The 19,298-nt window shown below is 38.1% G+C and overlaps 1 protein-coding gene across 2 annotated transcripts in view; it reads right to left on the minus strand.

The window, feature by feature from the left end:
• Positions 1-1,965: 1,965 nt before the first annotated feature.
• Positions 1,966-19,298, minus strand: part of ARHGAP29 (Rho GTPase activating protein 29) — a 70,499-nt gene continuing 53,166 nt past the window's right edge. The window contains exons 15-22 of one of the 2 annotated variants that reach the window (XM_055339984.1): positions 19,004-19,102; positions 17,616-17,755; positions 17,153-17,341; positions 16,758-16,895; positions 12,130-12,362; positions 10,354-10,684; positions 10,148-10,256; positions 1,966-7,980 (exon numbers count right to left, since the gene is read on the minus strand). In XM_055339984.1, coding sequence (XP_055195959.1) covers positions 7,091-7,980; positions 10,148-10,256; positions 10,354-10,684; positions 12,130-12,362; positions 16,758-16,895; positions 17,153-17,341; positions 17,616-17,755; positions 19,004-19,102 — 2,129 coding nt within the window. In that variant the 3' untranslated portion in view covers positions 1,966-7,090. The remainder of the gene's footprint in view (positions 7,981-10,147; positions 10,257-10,353; positions 10,685-12,129; positions 12,363-16,757; positions 16,896-17,152; positions 17,342-17,615; positions 17,756-19,003; positions 19,103-19,298) is intronic. The other variant, XM_055339983.1, reaches the window with a different exon arrangement.

The raw sequence follows: 19,298 nt of genomic DNA on the forward strand, positions 1-19,298 counted from the left end.
CCACCCTCAACCTTCACCAACTCCACATCACAATGGGTCACTAATCCCTGTCAATTATGTGCCTAAAAATAAATCAGAATTAGGTCAGCGGCTTGATTTAGGGCCTATTTCTCACCTGGATTGCTGACTCTCCCTGATTACCAAGCTGGGAGATCTCACGCAAACCATAGTCTGTATATGCTTAAATTCCTCAATAGTTCTCCATTACAGCACCATTTTCCAAGCTATTCTTTTGGAATTGAGAGAGAGAGAGTGTGTGTGTGTGTGGGGGGGGGTAGAATTGTTTATTCCATCAACTGCTCTATTATTCTCTCATTATCAGCAAAGTTTAAACTACAAAACTCACCGCAACCCAGAAAAACCTTAGCAATGTTAGATGCAATGGTTTTAATGAAATGAATAAAGTTTAATGCACACATACACTAAGAATGACCTTGGAGTTGGAATATAACCCAGAACTTCAGTATCCTAGCAACTAGTAAGAAAAACTATAGCCTGAAAATATATTACTTACCACAGCCTCTGGCCTAAAAAATGAAGATAAAATAATTTAGAAATGACAGAACTTACAATAAAAATACCTGAGTTCAAGTCTTAGCACCCTTTCTTATTAGCTCTGTAACATATAGTAAGTCATTTAATCTCTTTGAAGTCTATTTGCTTATCTGAAAAAGGCAGTTAGGAAAACTCACCTTGGCAATTTATTGCAGGAATACTTTACAGTAGTTAAAAAAAAAGGAAAAATATGTTTGCAGCTACATTTACATGGATTAATCTTAAAAAGATGATGAATGTAAGAAGCAAGCCACAAAGGAATCAAGGATGCCACTTGTAAAAGGTTAAAGAGACAGTCAAAATTAAATAATACAGACAGCAAATTTTTTAAGAGCCAGGAAATGATGAATATACAATTCAAGAGAGCGGTGCCTGGGGGGGCTCATTCAGTAAAGCACGAATGATCTTGGGGACCAGGGATTAAGTCCTCCCTTAGGCTCCCTGCTCAGCTAGTAGGAGTCCGCTTGTCTCTCTGCCCCTTTCCCTGCTTGTGCTTGCTAATAAATAAATAAAATACTTGAAAAGAAAAACTTAAAAGAAAAAAAAAAGAATTCAAGACAGAGATTACACCAGGGTGTGTGTGTGTTGGAGAAGGGGGAGAGGCAGTCATGTGATTAGAGAGGTGTGCTCTGGTGGCTCCTTAACATTCTGTGATGGGTTAGGGGTTAACGAGAGTTCATTTTATAGTCATCCTTTAAATAATACACATATACGATCCCAAGACCCTGAGATCACGACCTGAGCCAAAGGTAGATACTTAACCGACTGAGCCATCCCAGGGCCCCTATGATCCAATTTAAAACAAAAAATCATTTAAAACTGCCAGTGAATCTGAGTTAAATATGTATCTGCACTCGTAGGTGGAGATTCATAGGTTCACTGCTTTGTCCTGTACTGGATCACAGCGCAGTCTGATTTCACTGGCAACTCAATAGATGAACTCTTAGAACTTTGAAGAAAATAGCTGGATGCAGAGAAGTTTTTTCATTCATTGGAAGTGGATCTCAAAAAAGCAAATTTCTGGTGTAAAATGAAATGAGATACAGATCATTAATTTAGCAGGAAGCAATTACAATACGCCAGGCTCTGCGCCTCTAATGTAAATAAGATCTTACCATACTTGACCCACGTCCTGAGTTTTATCCCAGGGCCACATTCACTTACTGGTCAGCACTCCCTAGACAATGAAAAGGCCCCCTGGTCTATTCACATTTGTAACTCAAAAACATGGACAAAACAATCTCGTCCACTCTGTTCTCTGAGAAGTATGTTAGGGTAATTAAACTGATTGTAAAGACATTAAAATAACATGTAATATGGTTTAGCTATTACAGGAAGCATTAATGTCTAAAAATTACTTGTATTAGAGCTGAGACAAAAAAGAGACATTAAAATAATTTACAACTTTCTACAAGTTTAATAAATATATTCATTTATGTTTAAACATTTCTGACAAATATGTATTACCATTCATTTGCAAACTTTTCCTAGTGAATTTAATAAACAAATATTTAATAGTTGCTCATTATCAAAAGATCATGAATGTCCCTTCCCTCCTTTCTGGTTGGGTTGGAGGATTCAGTCAGATGACCAGAGCCCAGGATTGAATGGTGGGGTCAGGACTGACATCACTAGGGTCAAAGTTGAGCTGGCCTGGTCCTTGTTGTGGTTGAGGCTAGGGTTTCAACTGGCATATTAGGGAGTAGTGTTGTCAGCACAGTGCAGTGGTGGACTTATTTGACATATTTGGAGCTAGGTGGACCAATGCAGCTGCTGGCATTATCAGGAAGTTGGAATATAGAGAGAGTAAGCAAATAATATATTTAGAGTTATGGGAGCCAGATTTCTCACTATGAGAGAAAGGAATTACAAATATGTAAAGGGAAATACTAAATTAAACCCTGAAGTATTAAATTAAGATTGAAGGTATCAATATGAACCCAAAGTTTCCAACACATATGTATATACAGAAATACACATAGATGTATGTGTGTGTACACATATGTATTTTTTTTAAAGATTTTATTTATTTATACATGAGAGACATAGAGGCAGAGATACTGGCAGAGGGAGAAGCAGGGTCCTTGCAGGCAGCCCGACGCGGGACTCGATCCTGGGTCTCCGAGATCACACCCTGGGTCGAAGGCGGCGCCAAACCGCTGAGCCACCGGGCTGCCCACATATATATATTTTTTAAAGATTTTATTTGAGAGAGAGAGAGAGGTAGGGATCAGAGAGCAAGCTTGAACAAGAGGGAGGGGCAGAGGGAGAAGCAGACTCCCCATGGAGCAGTGAGTCTGATGTGGGGGTTGATCCCAGGGCCCTGGGATCATGACCTGAGCTAAAGACAGATGCTTAACCATCTGAGCCACCCAGGTGTCCCTAGACATGTATTTCTTTGATCTGCCCACCAATAAGGCTTTATTCAATGACTTATTCAAGTCAATCAATAACTTTTCAGTAGCAATGAGCACTTCTTATGTTGGTTTCCATATACTATTTTCCATTTAAAGGAGCTATGGATCCTTGGGAAAAGTACAAGGTAAGTTTGGGATACCTTATGCCAAAAAATAAGGAAGAGCTCAAAATATCAAAAGGACATAGAAGCAAGCTTGAATAGAGACTCCCATAGACCAAATGTGGGAAAAGTTCAGTATCAAAATACATGACAGACATATTTTACAACTTACTGAATATAGTAGGAATCCATTAGTACACACTGACATAAATGAATCAACAAATGAATGAAGGGACTGCTCTTCTTCACAGAGTATCAACCAAAGCATTAGCAATGATGAACTCACCATTTGGCAACCAGAATAGTGATAACTGATTCAGGTAACAGGTGTCAATGGACTCAAAGTTAAATGGTGACAATTTGATGAGAAATACAACATTTATATAGTCTCAAAGACTCTCCTCACAAAGTTTTTATTAATTTTAAAATAGTGAAAACTGATACTATCCTAACCAAGTGATCAATGTTAACATCACCAAGAACGGGACAATGTGACATTGTGTATCTCTAGGTATGATACAGTGAGAATAGAACATCATTCCTGACAAAAATATATATCCTGAATCTAATCACAAGGAACTCTAATCATTTTATTTAATCATTAGATAAACCCTGAGGGACATGCTACAAGTACCTTCCCTACAGTCTTAAAAAAATCAAGGCCATGAAAGAAAAGACTGAAAAAGTGTTCCAGATCAAAGACGACAACTTTTGATCTTGCATAGCGATGCTGGAGCAGAGAAAAGTACTGGGGCAATCAGCAAATCTGAATGCTCTCTGTGGATTAGATGTCCCATGTCAATGCTAATCTCCTGGTTTTTATCGTCACACTGTGACGACTGTGGTTATGTAGGAGTGGTTCTTTGTTTTAAGGAAATATCATTAAAGTATTTTTAGGGGTAACAGGGAATCATGTCTGCAATTTACTTTCAAATGGTTCAAAACTGGTTCAATATTGGATAAGACTACACTAAATTGAAAAAAAAAAGGAAGGTAAATGAAGATCTTTACAATATTGAGCCTTCCAATCCATACTTTTCATAGAACATACATTTTTTTTCCAAAATCTCCTTAAATACTTCTTGATATAGTCTAAAATTGCCTAATATTGATAGTCTAATATTGAGATCTTTCTAAAAACTTTTATTTTTTTATTAGTTGATGATATATAGGAATACAACTTTTGCATATTGTGAATGTGGCAACTTTCCTAAGCTCCAGATATTATTGAATTGTCTACATATATAATCACATCATCACATCAAAACAATTTCCTGCCTCTAGGAAAGAAAAACCCAGAGAATTATATTGACAATAACTTGCCATAAAAATATACATGGTTGCCATTTAAAGAGATTTTTATAGTTGTACAAATACTGTAAGTAATAATACAAGGTTAGCTGGGCATAATGTAACTATAGTATCATCTTTAAATTAAATCACCCAAGGAAGGGAGGTATGACTTCATTAGCTTCTGAAATCTCTGGACAAGTCCTTCACAGGGATCGTCTCTTCTTCATCTCTATATCAAAAAATGCATTGCCTGAAGTGCACTAAAAGTAATTTTAAATATTCATAGATTAAGTCCTCAGCATGTCAAACAAGCCTATCAAAGAAAGTCATGATCAACTCTTCACAAATGACTTCTTGCTAACTTGAACAAATGCTTCCCACAAACCTTTCTGGCAGCTCTTAAGAGTGCTCCCCACTACTGCCCTTTCCCTTAACTCATTTTCTTTCCATGTGTCATAAAACAATTTCCTAGGAAGAACTGCCACCATGTTACTAAGTAGATAGAGCAGGGCACAGTGTATGCCATGGGTACTCCAGAAATAGCAACATCTGCTCAGGAGTTACTTGATCAATGCCCCCTGGGAACTAGAAAGCACCTACAGACTGATGGATTAAGCTGGATGAGATGCCAGAGAGCCCTAAAGACAGAAAGGACCAAGCAGAATTCTCATTTGTGAGGTTTAACAGTGAGGGGAAACAGAGAGCCAACTGATCATATGATAGATTCGACTCAGTTTTCTCAATACATTAAAAGAAAATTGAAGGAGTTTAAAAGTACATTTTCAAAGTTTCAGTATGGGATGATGACAAAGTTCTGGTCATGGTTGCAGAACAATTTGAGAGTATACTTAATGCTACTGGACACCTAAGAATGGTTAAAATGGTAAATTTTATGTTACACATATTTTGCCACAATAAGATATTTAAAGGTGCATTTTCTATTGTTAATTACCTGATATTACCTAGTAATAACACAGGCATTAAGAATACTACTCATCGAAATCCAAAAGCCCTGTGTTTGAGACTTGACTTCAACTGTTAAACCTGTGGAAGCAAACCACATCATAACTAAGCCTTGGTTTCCTTATCTGTAACACAGGAATAGTAAAATACTTACCTATGTATTACAGGCTGCTGTGAACTTGAAATTAAATCATTTATGTAGGAATTTAGCAGAGTTCATGGCACCAAGAGAGGGTTCAAGAAATGTTGGCTCTTATTTTCCTTTTAGGTTTTCATAGTAATGCAATCCTTTTATATTCAGTACAATAAAGACTTAAAGCTCTAGCACAAAGGAGTTACTCTTTTCTCCCCAGTCCTAATTTCATATACAGCTATATAGCAACTTCCCACAAAATGCATTCCATGTTATAGTCAAGGGATGTATGAGCCCAAGTGTTACCACTAGCCAGTCTCAAAGTCTCATACTCTAAGAGGCAATAATCTCAGAGAAGCCACAAGAACTTGAAATAATTTAACAGGTTATTATATATATAATATATATTTTTATCAAGTATAACATGGTCATATAAAAGTATTTACTACAAATAGAATTCACACATAGAAAAAGAGGCTATTTTAATTTTTCTGTCCCTTTTATATCCTATTTTAGGCAAAATGATGAAACCCAGAAAATCACAGAACTGTACTAGTTCTAAAAACTGGGACTTTTATAAATGAAATATATCCATCCAATCATCTACATCTTCTCTCAAATTCCAAACAATGATGCTTATCGAACTATACCCTTAGAATCAACTTAAATAAATCTTTGCATGATTTGGATGAAACATACATTGTCAATGGTTAAAAATCCAGGTAGAAAAAGTACATATAATTACTTAAAAGTGAAAACATTTCATACCAAAGGAGTGGTTTAAAAAAAAAACCCAGACAATATGAAGAGGAAATGCACTTGAATCTTAAAACATTTTTGGATCATTATATAAAATACCCAAAAGTTCAGAACTGTTAAACAACAGTAGTTTATGTAGAACAAAGCCAAGAGGTGAAAAAAATATTGAATGTGTTATAAAACCATCTAGAGCCAAATACGACATAAACTATGTAATTTAGAAAAGTTTAAGTGCACTTTCTTTGTACAAGTCTTAACGGACTACCACATAGAAAATCTGGCAATTAATTAAAATGAAATTAAATAGAGACTTGCAAGCCTTTTGGTCATTATGTAAGTATTAAAACTGCCAACTGAAAAATAAAAGGTTACATATATACCATATAAATGGTGAAAGACGCACTGTAAAATTGTGTGAATGAAACAATCAATCATACCAGACAAAGATCTTTCAGGCACTTGCATTCAGAAATAGTCCTTTATAAATAAGCAATGTAGTTTCACTTCAAAAAATAAAGCTGATTTTCCCCAACTGCACCTATTAGTTGAGAACTATATCATATATTAGGGATGCATTTAAATGGACCACTTTATGGGAAAAATCAACTAAACTTTAAAAAACATGAGTCCACCTATTTATTCACAACTTTAAAAATACAGAGAATTCCAGTGAGGCACAGATGGGGCCCTAGCAAAACACTCTACCATTCAATATAACCAACACAGTAGAACATGATACGACGACAAAAAGCAAAACCCATGATGTGGCAATACTATACAGAAGGGGCCCTGTCAGAAGTTTCTTTCACGAAACAAACACAACACCATGAAACAAAGCAACAAAAAAGAAAAGCTGGATTCTGACAACCCTACACAAACTGTGGGATTTCATCTTCAAGGTCTTCAAACTGCTGCATTCGTTTTAGCCTTGGTCTCTGACACGCCGGGGGCACGTCGGGCAAGTCCCGCTGCTCAGCGTGCTCTTTCGGCTTCCCGGTGGGCTGCGTGGAGGCAGCGGGCGCAGTTTCAGAGTCAGGACCTGTTTTTAGCAGGTGTCCCTGGGGGGCGGGGGCTGGGCCAGGGGGTGGTGCTGGGGAGGGTGCTGTGGGTTTCTCCTCATCCCCTCGCACACCACCCACGGGAGCACGCGGTTTGTAAAATGTTGTCCAGTGCTGGGGCTGCAGTGTTCTGGGTGCTCTGACAGGAGCGGGAGGGCAGGAGTCAGAGGACCGTCTCTCGGACACCTGTCTCGCTGCCCTGGCTGGTTCTGAGTATGGCTTACTGGGCTGCGGGACACTGGCTGGGTGGTCCCCACCAATCCTGATGCTCGTGGTTCCTCCTCTTTCCTGGAGTGCGTTGGGCCCAGTTACTACGGTCTTTGCACTGAGGCCGTTTTGTTCAAACTGTTTCTCCCGTGGTTTTTGTAGAGTTTGCTGGTCAAAGCCATCCAATTTAGAATAGACAATAGTAGGAGTATCTTTCCTATTAACTCCTTCAAAGGCAGGATTCCTGCAAAACTTGTCTGAATTTACATTTCCCATATTTCTGACATTTCTCTCATTTGGAGGGCTTGCGAGAAGTAGTAGTCTATCTACAGGCAAACTTGCAGGCCTAACCTTGGTCCTTGGAACGTGCCTCTCAACACTGTTTGTTTCCCTATCTGATTTCAGAATAAGTAGCTTAGAAGTTTTATAGACATCTTCCATCTTTTGTGATACTGATTCAGGTTCTTGGTCTGCAAGCAAACCCACTTTGTTGTCTAAAAAAGGAAAAGATTTATTTAAAAATCTAACTTCATAGCATGTGGCTAACAAGAGTCTTATATATTCTTTCAAGTTATTCTGTTATCTATGCAGAGAAGTTAAATGCTCATAAAGTACTAAAGGTGCACTTGAAATAAAAATGTTAGAATTTTATATTTATTTAAATCAATATAATAAACAGCTACAAAATCCACTGCAGGTTGGTAAGAAAAAATTTGCTGAAATAACTTTTCCCAAAAAAATGTGCTGCATGTAAACAAGTATGTGTGAGGTGAAAGGAGTGTCACAATTTCAGTAGGTATTGGTAAATCAACCTCAGAAAAGCTACACCAATTTACACACCAACCAAATGCAGGTATGCCCTCAGTCCCAAGGCTCTTGCCAACTCAGTCTATCTGCTATTTTCAGTTACGTTCAACCCACAGTGAGAACATATCCTATTAAATGCCTTAGATGCCTTCTTACCTGATCAACTAATAAACGTGCTGTAACGTTCATCCTGTCCAATCCAGGATGAATGGTTCTGTTTTCAGTAAAGAACACCATTCTCCCCATGGATTGTCGACTCCCAGGCTTCCTTTCTTCTCTTTCCTCTCAAGCCTGGACCCATGGTCCAGGCTTTCTGAAGCTAGAACCCTGAGCTCCTTCAAACCTTGTCCCTTTGTGCAGTGTCTCCCCTAAAAAAAATCTCATTTCTGGAAAATGCTAGCCCTCTGCTCAGGCTCCCCTCTCCTGTTGGAAAACATCCAACATGTGTGTGCCTCGGCCCCGTCCTGGTTTGGAACTTGAGCTGCCCCGAGCACAGCATGCAGTCCTTCTCCCTGTTGCCGGGTCCCTGTCCCACAGCTTTGGGCAGAGGTCTGCAGACAGGAGGCCATCAGAACCACCTGTCAGTCTTCATTTCCTCTGACCTTCTTCCTCACCTGACCCCGTGGGCCTCTCTCCCCTGGGCTTCCAGGGCGACGCTCTCTGGGTTAGCTTTCCCGGGTCCTTCCCCGCACGTGTGGACCACTCTATGGAACTGACTGGTTGTGGTCGGGCGACAGCCCCCAACCAAAGCACATCCCTAAGCTTCCGAGGGTCACACTCCTAGTGGAATGGGTAAGAGCGCAGAGTCGGAAGCCCGATCGCTGGGTGTAGCTCAGTTCTACCACTTTTGCACTGGGTGAGGCAATGTCACTGTGCATCTGTCAAAAAACATCCCAGCTGTTTCTGGATGATGTGTGGCCTAAATGGTCTAACCATGGAAAGTGCTCACAGTTATCTGGTATATAACAGGCTCTCAAAAAAATGACACTTATTATATTTAACTGCTGTCAAGAGTATTCAGCTATGAGTCGAATGGGGCTGATACTACTGACTTTATAGCACAGAACTCTTATGAAGATCAAATCAGATAAATGAAAAAACAAACAAACAAACAAACAAACACAGTGCTTAGCACTGAGCAAGTAGATGGTTACAGGAATGCTAGCTCCCTTACTTTTTAGATCCTGTCAGGTTATGACCACTGATACAGGACTACACATCAAACTTAATATATATCATGACATTTTTAAAAATTGGAATTTAGCTCTAATGATATGTAGCATTAGTAACATATGGAAACCTTTTTGCCAGCATGACAGCTACTAATCATTTCAACTAAAATTATCATACAGTGAATAAAATGCAGTCAAGAAGCTACAACAGACATATTTGTGCTTAATGTGTGAAAGGTGACAGGTAAAAAGCATCTGAAAAAAAGTGTTAGGAGTTTTAGGAGTCTAAATTTTTTTAATTTAAGGGGCCTAATTGACTTGTTATGAGCAGTTAGGTCAATACAATGATTCATAGTAACAGATTGTATGATAATTCATACTGCTGAACACATTTTTGCCTTGACTTTAATTGATGGCAAAAATGAAAAAGAGTTTTTTTCAGAAAGACGACAAAAATACCTATGAATTCCAAGGTGTCTTTTTATAAGAAAAATTATTGTAAAGAATGACATTCATAAATGTAAGGTACAGTAAACAGCAATTTTTTAATGGCCAGTAAAGATCCATTTACTAATGAAGCTTCTCTCTCTGGTTTCTCTCAACTTCACTCATTTTAACTTTTAGGTAAGGTTTACCGGCACAGTTTTAAGTCAGCAAACATGTATTTTACATGGCCACTTACCAATGAGACATGTATCACATTTTTCTAATATATTTTGCTTTCGTTCCAATTCCTCAAATGATGTAGCTGGCTCAAAAATTTTGGTTTCACTATCCACAGTATGCATATCCTGTTGATAGAGGAGAATTTTTAAGTTTGAAGAAGTAAAACACCTCAATTTGAAGATTTTTAGCTCACTAACAAACATTACAAAGGTCAAAACTCACTTCTTTTGAAGAGAAAAATAGTGACTTTGTAGGATGTTCTGGGTCTCTTTCTTCTGGTGATAATAGGGGCTTTGGAAGACACCCTTGATCAATGTGAGGTGCCACACCACCTGTACTACACACGACTACATCTTGTGGCTTCAGGGACCCATCGAAGATCTTCTGTGAGTAAGTGATGAGGAACTCTACCAACCGTGCTTGGTTTGAGTATTCAGCAAGAGAGGAGATGGTGACAGGAGCTGTTGTGGGCCTCGGCCTAATGAGACTTGGTCCAAATATCACCCCCAAGTTTTTGGAGTTCATTTTGTTTTCTTCTGCGTGATCTACAACTCTGGAAAGTAGAAAACATAAAGCCATATAAGATTTGCCTATTAGATTTCCCTGGTGGTAGTTTACTATGGGTTGGGAAGGGTGGAGGAAAAATGGGTTGTAGAATTCTAGAGAAAGGATATATTTGTTTGATTAGATATTGACCACATAATGAATTGAGTTTCACAGTATTAGGATACAATTTAAGTAAATAGAAGGAACTACTAAAGTTTCATCAGCAGAAAAACAGAAGCAAAAAACAAGGAGCTGCTCCTATCTTAGTACATATAGCACATCCTTCCAGGTACTTATGCTGGAAACTGAAACATCAATGTCGATTTCTCTCTCATTGCCACCGCTAGTCTTCAAGTCAAGCTTATTCTGCCTCCTAAAGATCTTTCTGCTCGATTGCCACTCCCAATGCTCTGGCCTTACTTCAAGCTCTCCACCCCTTTTATTTCTATGACTACCTAAGAAGTTCTGAATTGCAGTAAAGGAGCCCCTCCAACCCATTCTCCATATTGCTGCCAGAAAGATGTAACAAGCAAATCTAAACATGTTAAATTCCTGGCTCAAAATTCTTTAGTGGGTACAGAAGGAAGACAGTCAACTCCTCTGGCAGATATGTATGACCCTCCTTATCAAACTTCTGCTGAGCTCACTTCAAGCTACTGCTTGCTATGTCCTAGCCTACCCAAACTACCTATACTTCCCCAAAGCAAAATTATCTCATGTCTCTGTGTCTGTTACCCTCTACCTGGAATGCTCTTTTGCACATTGTCACCAAGCCACCAGCTAGTTTTCCGAATCTGGCTCAGGCTACCTTCTCTGATTCATGATCCCTCCAACCCCTCATCTTCCTCTGCATGTCAGGCTGCCTCTGGTAGAAGAGGAATGATGCTGCACTGCACTTGTCTGCAGGTCCACCCTCAAGCTGACAAGCACCATGGGTGACCGAAACCTTACATTTGCATCATTATTTCCCCAGCCAGAGCATGGCACAGAAGAGGCATCTGAGGGGAAGATGTTAGCTGCGAGAATATAATATTCAAGGTCTCCTTTTCCCTAACACATATTAGAAATAAAACATTCATTTTAAAATATGACAATATCAATGTACTTAATACTACTGAACTGTACACTTAAAGTGGTTAAATGGGAGCGCCTGGGAGGTGCAGTTGGTTAAGTATCCAGCTCTCGGTTTTGGCTCTGTCATGATCTCAGGGTTGTGGGACTAAACTCCGTATCAGGCTCCACGCTCAGCACGGAGTCTGCTTGGGAATTCTCTCTCCCTCTGCTCCTCCCCCCACCCACTCTTTAAATAAATCTTTAAAAAATAATTTTAAAAAATGGGTAAGATGATAAATTTATATTATGTGTATTTTATCACAATTTAAAAAAATCAAAAAAGCAAAACAAAAAAAACAATTATCCACCCACTAATGAATGCTTATTTAAAATTCTTACCGCTTAAGATGAACTATGAGGTAATGAAGACTATTAAAATTTGATACTGGCAGTTGTCTTAGAAGGTCTTTGCTTTTTATAAGAATTCTGTTTATTTCTATACATGTACTCGGCCATTTTTTGTCCTCAGGGTTATCCTTTTTTGACTCCTGTTCTTCATTTACATGTTGGATCTCTTTTGCAAGGTCTATAAATTCCTTGTACAAGCGGAATAAAATGAATGGCTCTGGGAGCTAAAGAAATAAAATCACATTAGGAATATCAATCTGTCCATTTTTACCCTGTTAATAATTTAATGAATAGCTTATGGATTTACCATGTCCCTTCAGATTAACAAGATTTAAGGTCAATCCACATTTAGAAATGTACATATATTTGCTGCTGATGTGATCTACAAAGTGAATCTGACATCATCACCAAATTATATCTGTATTAAAAATGAGGTAAATGATAATAAAATGTTTTAAAATTTAAGACTGCATGATGGGATTTTAAAACCCTGCCCTATATCCTATACCAATTACATTCATGAGTTAGTATGATCTTCAACTATTTTATTAAAATAAGCCCAATCATATTAATCAGAAAAAGCTTCTATTCTGAATTTTACTGGTATGGGGTAGGCAGAGAACAAAATACTATAGGGTCCCTGTGTTTTACTTTGGCCAGAGTAAAGATTAGCATAAGACAATATAACTTATACGAGAGACACTGTCAACACTTATCTAATTTTTAAATACAACTCGAATTGCCCTAAGTATGTTAAAGAAAAAGTTCCTCTCTTACCAAGGGCAATGCCACCTTGATCTCTCTACTGCCTTCAGTGATTTCAATGTTTCCACTTTGAATGGAAACAGTGGAACCCTGGCTAGCTGGTGTCCTGTATTATCTATGGTGAGGTAGGCGCCCACTTCTCCAGTTTCAGAGAAGGGAAACCTTGAGATTAATTTCTGCCTCTACTAACTCTGGGATCTGAAGGAGTTCACTCAACCTCTTGAGGCTTCAGATTTCCCATATATGAGTAAAATGAAGGCCACTCTCTAGTACTATAAGAACTGAGCATGGCTCCCCACTCTAAAGTGTTTGTCTCCTAGTATTTTTTTTTTTTTACAGATTTTATTTATTTATTCATGGGAGACACATGGAGAGAGAGAGAGAGGCAGAGACACAGGCAGAGGAAGAAGCAGGCTCCATCCCAGGAGCCCGACATGGGACTCGATCCCGGGTCTCCAGGATCACGCCCTGGGCCAGAGGTGGCATTAAACTGCTGAGCCACCCAGGCTACCCTGTCTCCTAGTATTCTTGAGATGGAATAGTATTGGACCCCATTTATTTCCTTTCCCTGACTGCCTAGAAGAGACAAAGAATGATTCACTGTGAGATTAACATTCAGAGGTACTTTGTCTCCATTTCTCAGCTGAGAATTCTGCAAAATGTGAAAACCTGTAAAGAAACAAGTTTCCTGGGCTAACATGGAGGATCCAACATTTGTACCTAGTTTCCTTCCCTTTGGCAACCACACTGAAACACAGTTAAGCCTACCAGACTAGGAGAGTAGCAATGGTTATAAAAGCAACATTTTACTGCTGAAGAGCAGATAAATAAGTAACAATTTAGTAGTCCAGAGAAAGCTGAAATTCCAAGATGAGAACCAACACAATCTATAGGAGACCCAGGGACTGTTAGCACTAGGTACTCTGATCCTGGAGGACTGTGGGTTATTTAAGAAGTATTAGATCTCCAGACCCCATCTCCATTCCATGCTTCTGAGCAACTTCTACCCTAGAAGTGTGGGGATTTCTTCTCTGTACCATGTATGAGAGAGGGCCTCTGGATGGGCAATGTCAAGCACAAACAGGTGGGCAACTACCTAAAAAATAGGGATTTAGTCACTGTATGCATGCTTAGTCACAGATCCTGGAGTCTTCTTACCCAATGTGGCTCACAGAGTTCTGGCATCACACCTATAGGCAGGGAAAGATCATTCTCTGGGTATCTGCCAAGCCTCAGAGCAGAGACCTAGAGATACAGACAGCAGGTGTTTCCCAAATAGCCCTCTGAGATCACACTAAAGCTCAGAATCTTTAAAACCTTCATGTATTCAAAAGCTTCCAGAGATTTCAATTCCCAACTCTTTCATTTTATGCAGACAACCATGAAACACTGAAATAAAAATAAATGGAAACAAAACCAACTGAAAGTCTAGAGCTGTGCTGACAATATGGTAAGTCACTGGTCACATATGGCTACTGAGCACTTGAAATGTGGCCATTTCAAACTGACATGTGCTCTAAATGAAAAATACACACCAGATTTCAAAACCTCCTTTCAAACAAAACCAAAACACAAAAACAAAAATATCCCACTAATAATTTAAAAATATTGACTAGATATTCAGATGATATTTCAGTATGTTAAATATTAACGTCACCTGTTTCTTTTTATGTGGCTCCTGGAGAATTTAACATTATATACAGGGCTCACATATTCCTATTGAAAAGTGTAAGAAGCTAAAAGGATTCTTTGCTTAGAAAAAAGTGATGAATATCTCAGATATATAGGATATTACATTCATTAAAAAAGGATGCTGTAATAGGAACAGAGAACCAAATTCTTGGAAATTGAAATATCTCAGAAATGGAAATAGATTACGGTACATGTAGAAGATAAAACTAAGGAAATCTCAGGGCGCCTGGGTGGCTCAGTCAGTCAGTTAAGTGTCCAACTCTTGGTTTCAGCTTAGGTCATGATCTTGCAGATGTGGGGTTTGAATCCCATATTGGGCCCCATGCTGGGCATGGAGCCTACTTACAAAAACAAAATAAAACAATACCAACTGAGGAAATCTCTTAGAAAACCATTAAAAGAAAACGAAACAAAATGAGTAATAGACAAAAGATGAGGGAACTAGAGAACCAGTACAAGCTCCCCGGTACACACATTTCCAGAAAGAAAATACAGAGAAAGTAGAGAGGAGGAAATGAGCAACAAAATAAAAGCTCTAAGAACAGAAGGCCAAGGAGGACAGTGCTTGTGGAGTATCTGAAATGACAGATGAGAATACACCCACATCAACACATACACTGTGAAATTTTAAAACAATGGGGTTCTTGAGAAAAAAAAAGATTCTTTAAGCTTTCAGAGAGCAAACAATAGGCCTCATCACACAAAGAGTCAGAAATGGGAAAGAATTCACACTTCAAAGAGAACAGTAAAAAATGCCTTCAAAATTCTCAAGAAAAATAATTTCCAGCCTACAATACCATAACCTTCCACAGTAGCCACACTCTTCCATCCCATTGAAGAGAGTAGAATAAAGACATTTACAGATAAATAAATTTACTCTTACTCCACCTTGCTCAAGGATGGTCACAACCAAAACAGGAACATAAACCAGATGGGAAGACATGACACAGAAGACAGGTGTTTCCTCAGAAGAAAAAAGACAGTGGGGAAGGGAGAGCCCAGGATGACAGCTATTCACAATATTAAAAAGGATCCAGATGCTGAACAGGACTCCAGAGATGGACATGTTGAGGATCATTAATGCTCTGCTCTCTGTGACTGTCTCTTCATTTTAACCCAAGGACAGAATGCAGCTGGGCTTGACCCAGATATTTTCTGTATTTGGTTCAGCAGGGCAATGTTCTGACTGTTCCTGCAACCCACCCAGGAGCTGTTGCCTAAAACCACTAGGGCTGATTACTGCTTCACCCCACAGCAGTGGGTTTTTTTTGGATCTACTCCTTTAAAGTCCCAGGTACAACAGTGCATACAGAAAGAGAAAATACAGAGCAGCCCACTCCTGATCATATTCCACTGAATTTCCAGTACCCAGCTTACACAAAAGCCCTGGAGGATGCCCCAAATTTCATGATCTCAGGATGCATTCATGATCCTACCCACTGACCTCCCACAATAGCTGTATTTGAATATCACTGAAGGTAAAACTGGACTATGACTCAGACACTGTTCAATTTACTGAATCCTTCACTAATGGTGTGAATAATGGCCTTTTGGTACATAGCTAGATTGATGCTTTCCTCTCACCTAAAACTTAACGATACATTGTTTAGGAACATACAACAGGTATTAAAACTATTAAGAAAATAGAAGGAGGTATTAACATGGTTAGAAAAGATCACAGGGGCAGCCTGGGTGGCTCAGCGGTTTAGTGCCGCCTTTGGCCCAGGGCGTGATCCTGGAGATCTGGGATCGAGTCCCGTCGGGCTCCCTGCATGGAGCCTGCTTCTCCCTCTGCCTGTGTCTCTGCCTTTCTGTGTGTGTGTGTGTCTCTCATGAATAAATAAAATCTTAAAAAAAAAAAAAAGATCACTGGGGTGGAGTTGAGAGCTCTAATTGGAGAAGGGCACATGGGAGCCTACAATAAAGTAATGGAATGTTCTACTTCCTTAAGCTATGTGTGGGAAATGAGTGTTTTTATTATTATTGCTATTTAAACTATACACGTATTTCATATATTCTTTGATCTGCAACAACAATTAGAGATATACTGATGTGGTCTATGTCAATGAAAATATATCTGTAGCAAATGTTATCAGCAAAATACAGATCGTATTTTTTGCTCTCTTCTATTTAATGGTATGTAACAAGAGTAAAAACTTTACCTGTCGAAGGTATAATTTCAAGACATCACAGATGTCATGTGAACTAAATTCTGAAATGTCTACCAAGTGCATTCCATTTTCCAAGGCTTGACACAGCTTTTCAGTTTTTATTTTGTTTCCACATACACGATAAATTCCCTTGAGAAGAAAATGGAAAAATTTGGCAAAATTCTCCTTTAGTACAAATGGCTAAATGCAGACATCTACATATATCTGATGTATCTACTTCAATTTTTGTTAATAATTTAGAAAAAACTAGGGCCAAATGAGGTAATATTTTAAAAAATCTGAATAAATTCAGTTACTTATTAAAAACTTAGAGCATTGTCTCATCATTAGAACAAATCACACAGGCATTTGTATTTTTAAACTTAATTTTAAGAGTTAAAATGTACCTGTAGACACAAAGCTCTATTTTCAATCTCTGAGGCACATATTTTGAGTATAAACGGGATGCCATCTGGTTCCTTTTTTGCAACTTGTGTGAATTCTGCTCCAAATAAGTGTATTTTCCCCGGAAGTTTCTGATGACCACAAATGATGACTAAATTTTCCAAACACTTTCGGTGACAAACAAGGAGACACTATAAAAAAATGACAGTTAAAAAATGGTTTACTCACTTTAAAACTATGAACAACTGAGCAAACTATAGGTAGACTGGTAACAGAACAAAAATGGTTTTAAAAGGGTATTACTTGTGTCTGAAATACACTCAATAGAGAAATGAAATATAAAATTACACTGTGGTTCAGTTTATTAAAAATATATTTGTAAGAGAGCCTAATCAATAAAATAAGTAATAAAAAATATAAAGCAAAAAGCATGAAGGAGTTAATGTAATTCCAGAAAGGTCTTACCTCTTCACATTCGACACCCTGGAATACTACAATGCCTTCACAATCCCTACATTTTGTCGGAGACCTCAATTTTCGAAACTTGTGAGTGAGAGCTGCTTTTGACATCAATGTTTTCTTAAATGTTCCAAGGGAATTGGGTCCTTGCAACAGAAATAAATTAGTATAAGAATTTTAAGATGACATAACAATTATAACACATGACGCTAAATTCTGAAAAATCTTTAGACTTTGTAATCACTAATATGTTACAGAAAGCTATTAGAGTCTGTAACATCAAAATAGGCATCCAATTTATAGATCTTTTACAAAGTACACATTTATCAAACATTTGAGCTATGGAGTAAAAAATCACCATCAAACCAGTAAGATACTTCTAAAATAGCATGGTATAATGTTTTTGATCTCAGCAAATCTACACTGTTATTAATATATTCTTTATAGTGCCTGAGTGTTACAAAGGTGGCATTACATTTAGAGAATGGCCTTACAAAAGCTTCAAAGGACACTAGCTGTATGAGACCAGTGTGTCACTATTATTTGCATTAAAGATATAGCTACTCTTATTTTCTGAATTCATTATAAAATTATAGATAATACTGGCTAGTTCTATTTTTTTTTAATTTTTTTTTAAATTTATTTATGATAGTCACGCAGAAAGAGAGAGAGAGGCAGAGACATAGGCAGAGGGAGAAGCAGGCTCCATGCACCGGGAGCCCGATACGGGATTCGATCCCGGGTCTCCAGGATCGCGCCCTGAGCCAAAGGCAGGCGCCAAACCGCTGTGCCACCCAGGGATCCCACTGCTAGTTCTATATCAATATTCTACCAGAGGTCAGATGTTCCATATTATTCTAATACATAACACCCAAACAGATATAAGGAGTTCTTAAATGTACGAGACTAATTTATATGCGTCTAACTCAAGTCATTAAGGTAACTTGATTTCTCTTTTATATCTGCCAACATCTGTAACTTTCCTTGTCTTCAAGAACATATTTATTTACTTTTCCTGCCTAAATTCTTATACTATTTCTTTTAAAGAAACTTTTTCAGAGTTTCTCATGCATTACAACCCTTTTAACAGATAAGTCACTGTACTAGGTTTATAAAAGATCAAAATAACTAGTCTATTTTTGCACCATGCTAATACATAAAATACAGTAAAGTAGTAGTAGTTCTGCTACTTATTCTTTCATTTTTATTTGTAACATTTCACTATTGTCTTGTCAACCCATATTTGTACATGATTTTTTGGTATATATTAAAGTCATTATCATGTCTTTTCTTTAATACACAGCAAAGTAATTCTTTATATTATTTTTCTAATATCATGCGGTGTTGCTGACTGAAAGGGTGTAGTGGGAACTTGAATCAGATGAGAGCAATACCAGCTTCTGAAGGGGAAGGTGGTTCTCTTTCATCTAGATCATCTGCAGAAGACATGGTTCCACTGGATGGAGTTCGTGGAAGTTTTCGATGAAAGTCTCCTAAAAGAAAATTGTGAATACCATCACCTGACCACTTAGTGTAGAATTTAAGAAATGGATAATGACAATGTTTTTTGAGTAACACAAGTCATATTGTTTTGTTGGCTACGATACAAAAAGCCACTTCCATGCTCAGACTTTGGATATAGGGAATTCTGATACTTATTATTAGGAACAAAAGAGAATATAACTAAAC

The sequence above is a fragment of the Nyctereutes procyonoides genome, unplaced genomic scaffold (genome assembly GCF_905146905.1).
Source record: "Nyctereutes procyonoides isolate TBG_1078 unplaced genomic scaffold, NYPRO_anot_genome, whole genome shotgun sequence".
In the NCBI taxonomy this organism is placed as follows: Eukaryota; Metazoa; Chordata; class Mammalia; order Carnivora; family Canidae; genus Nyctereutes; species Nyctereutes procyonoides.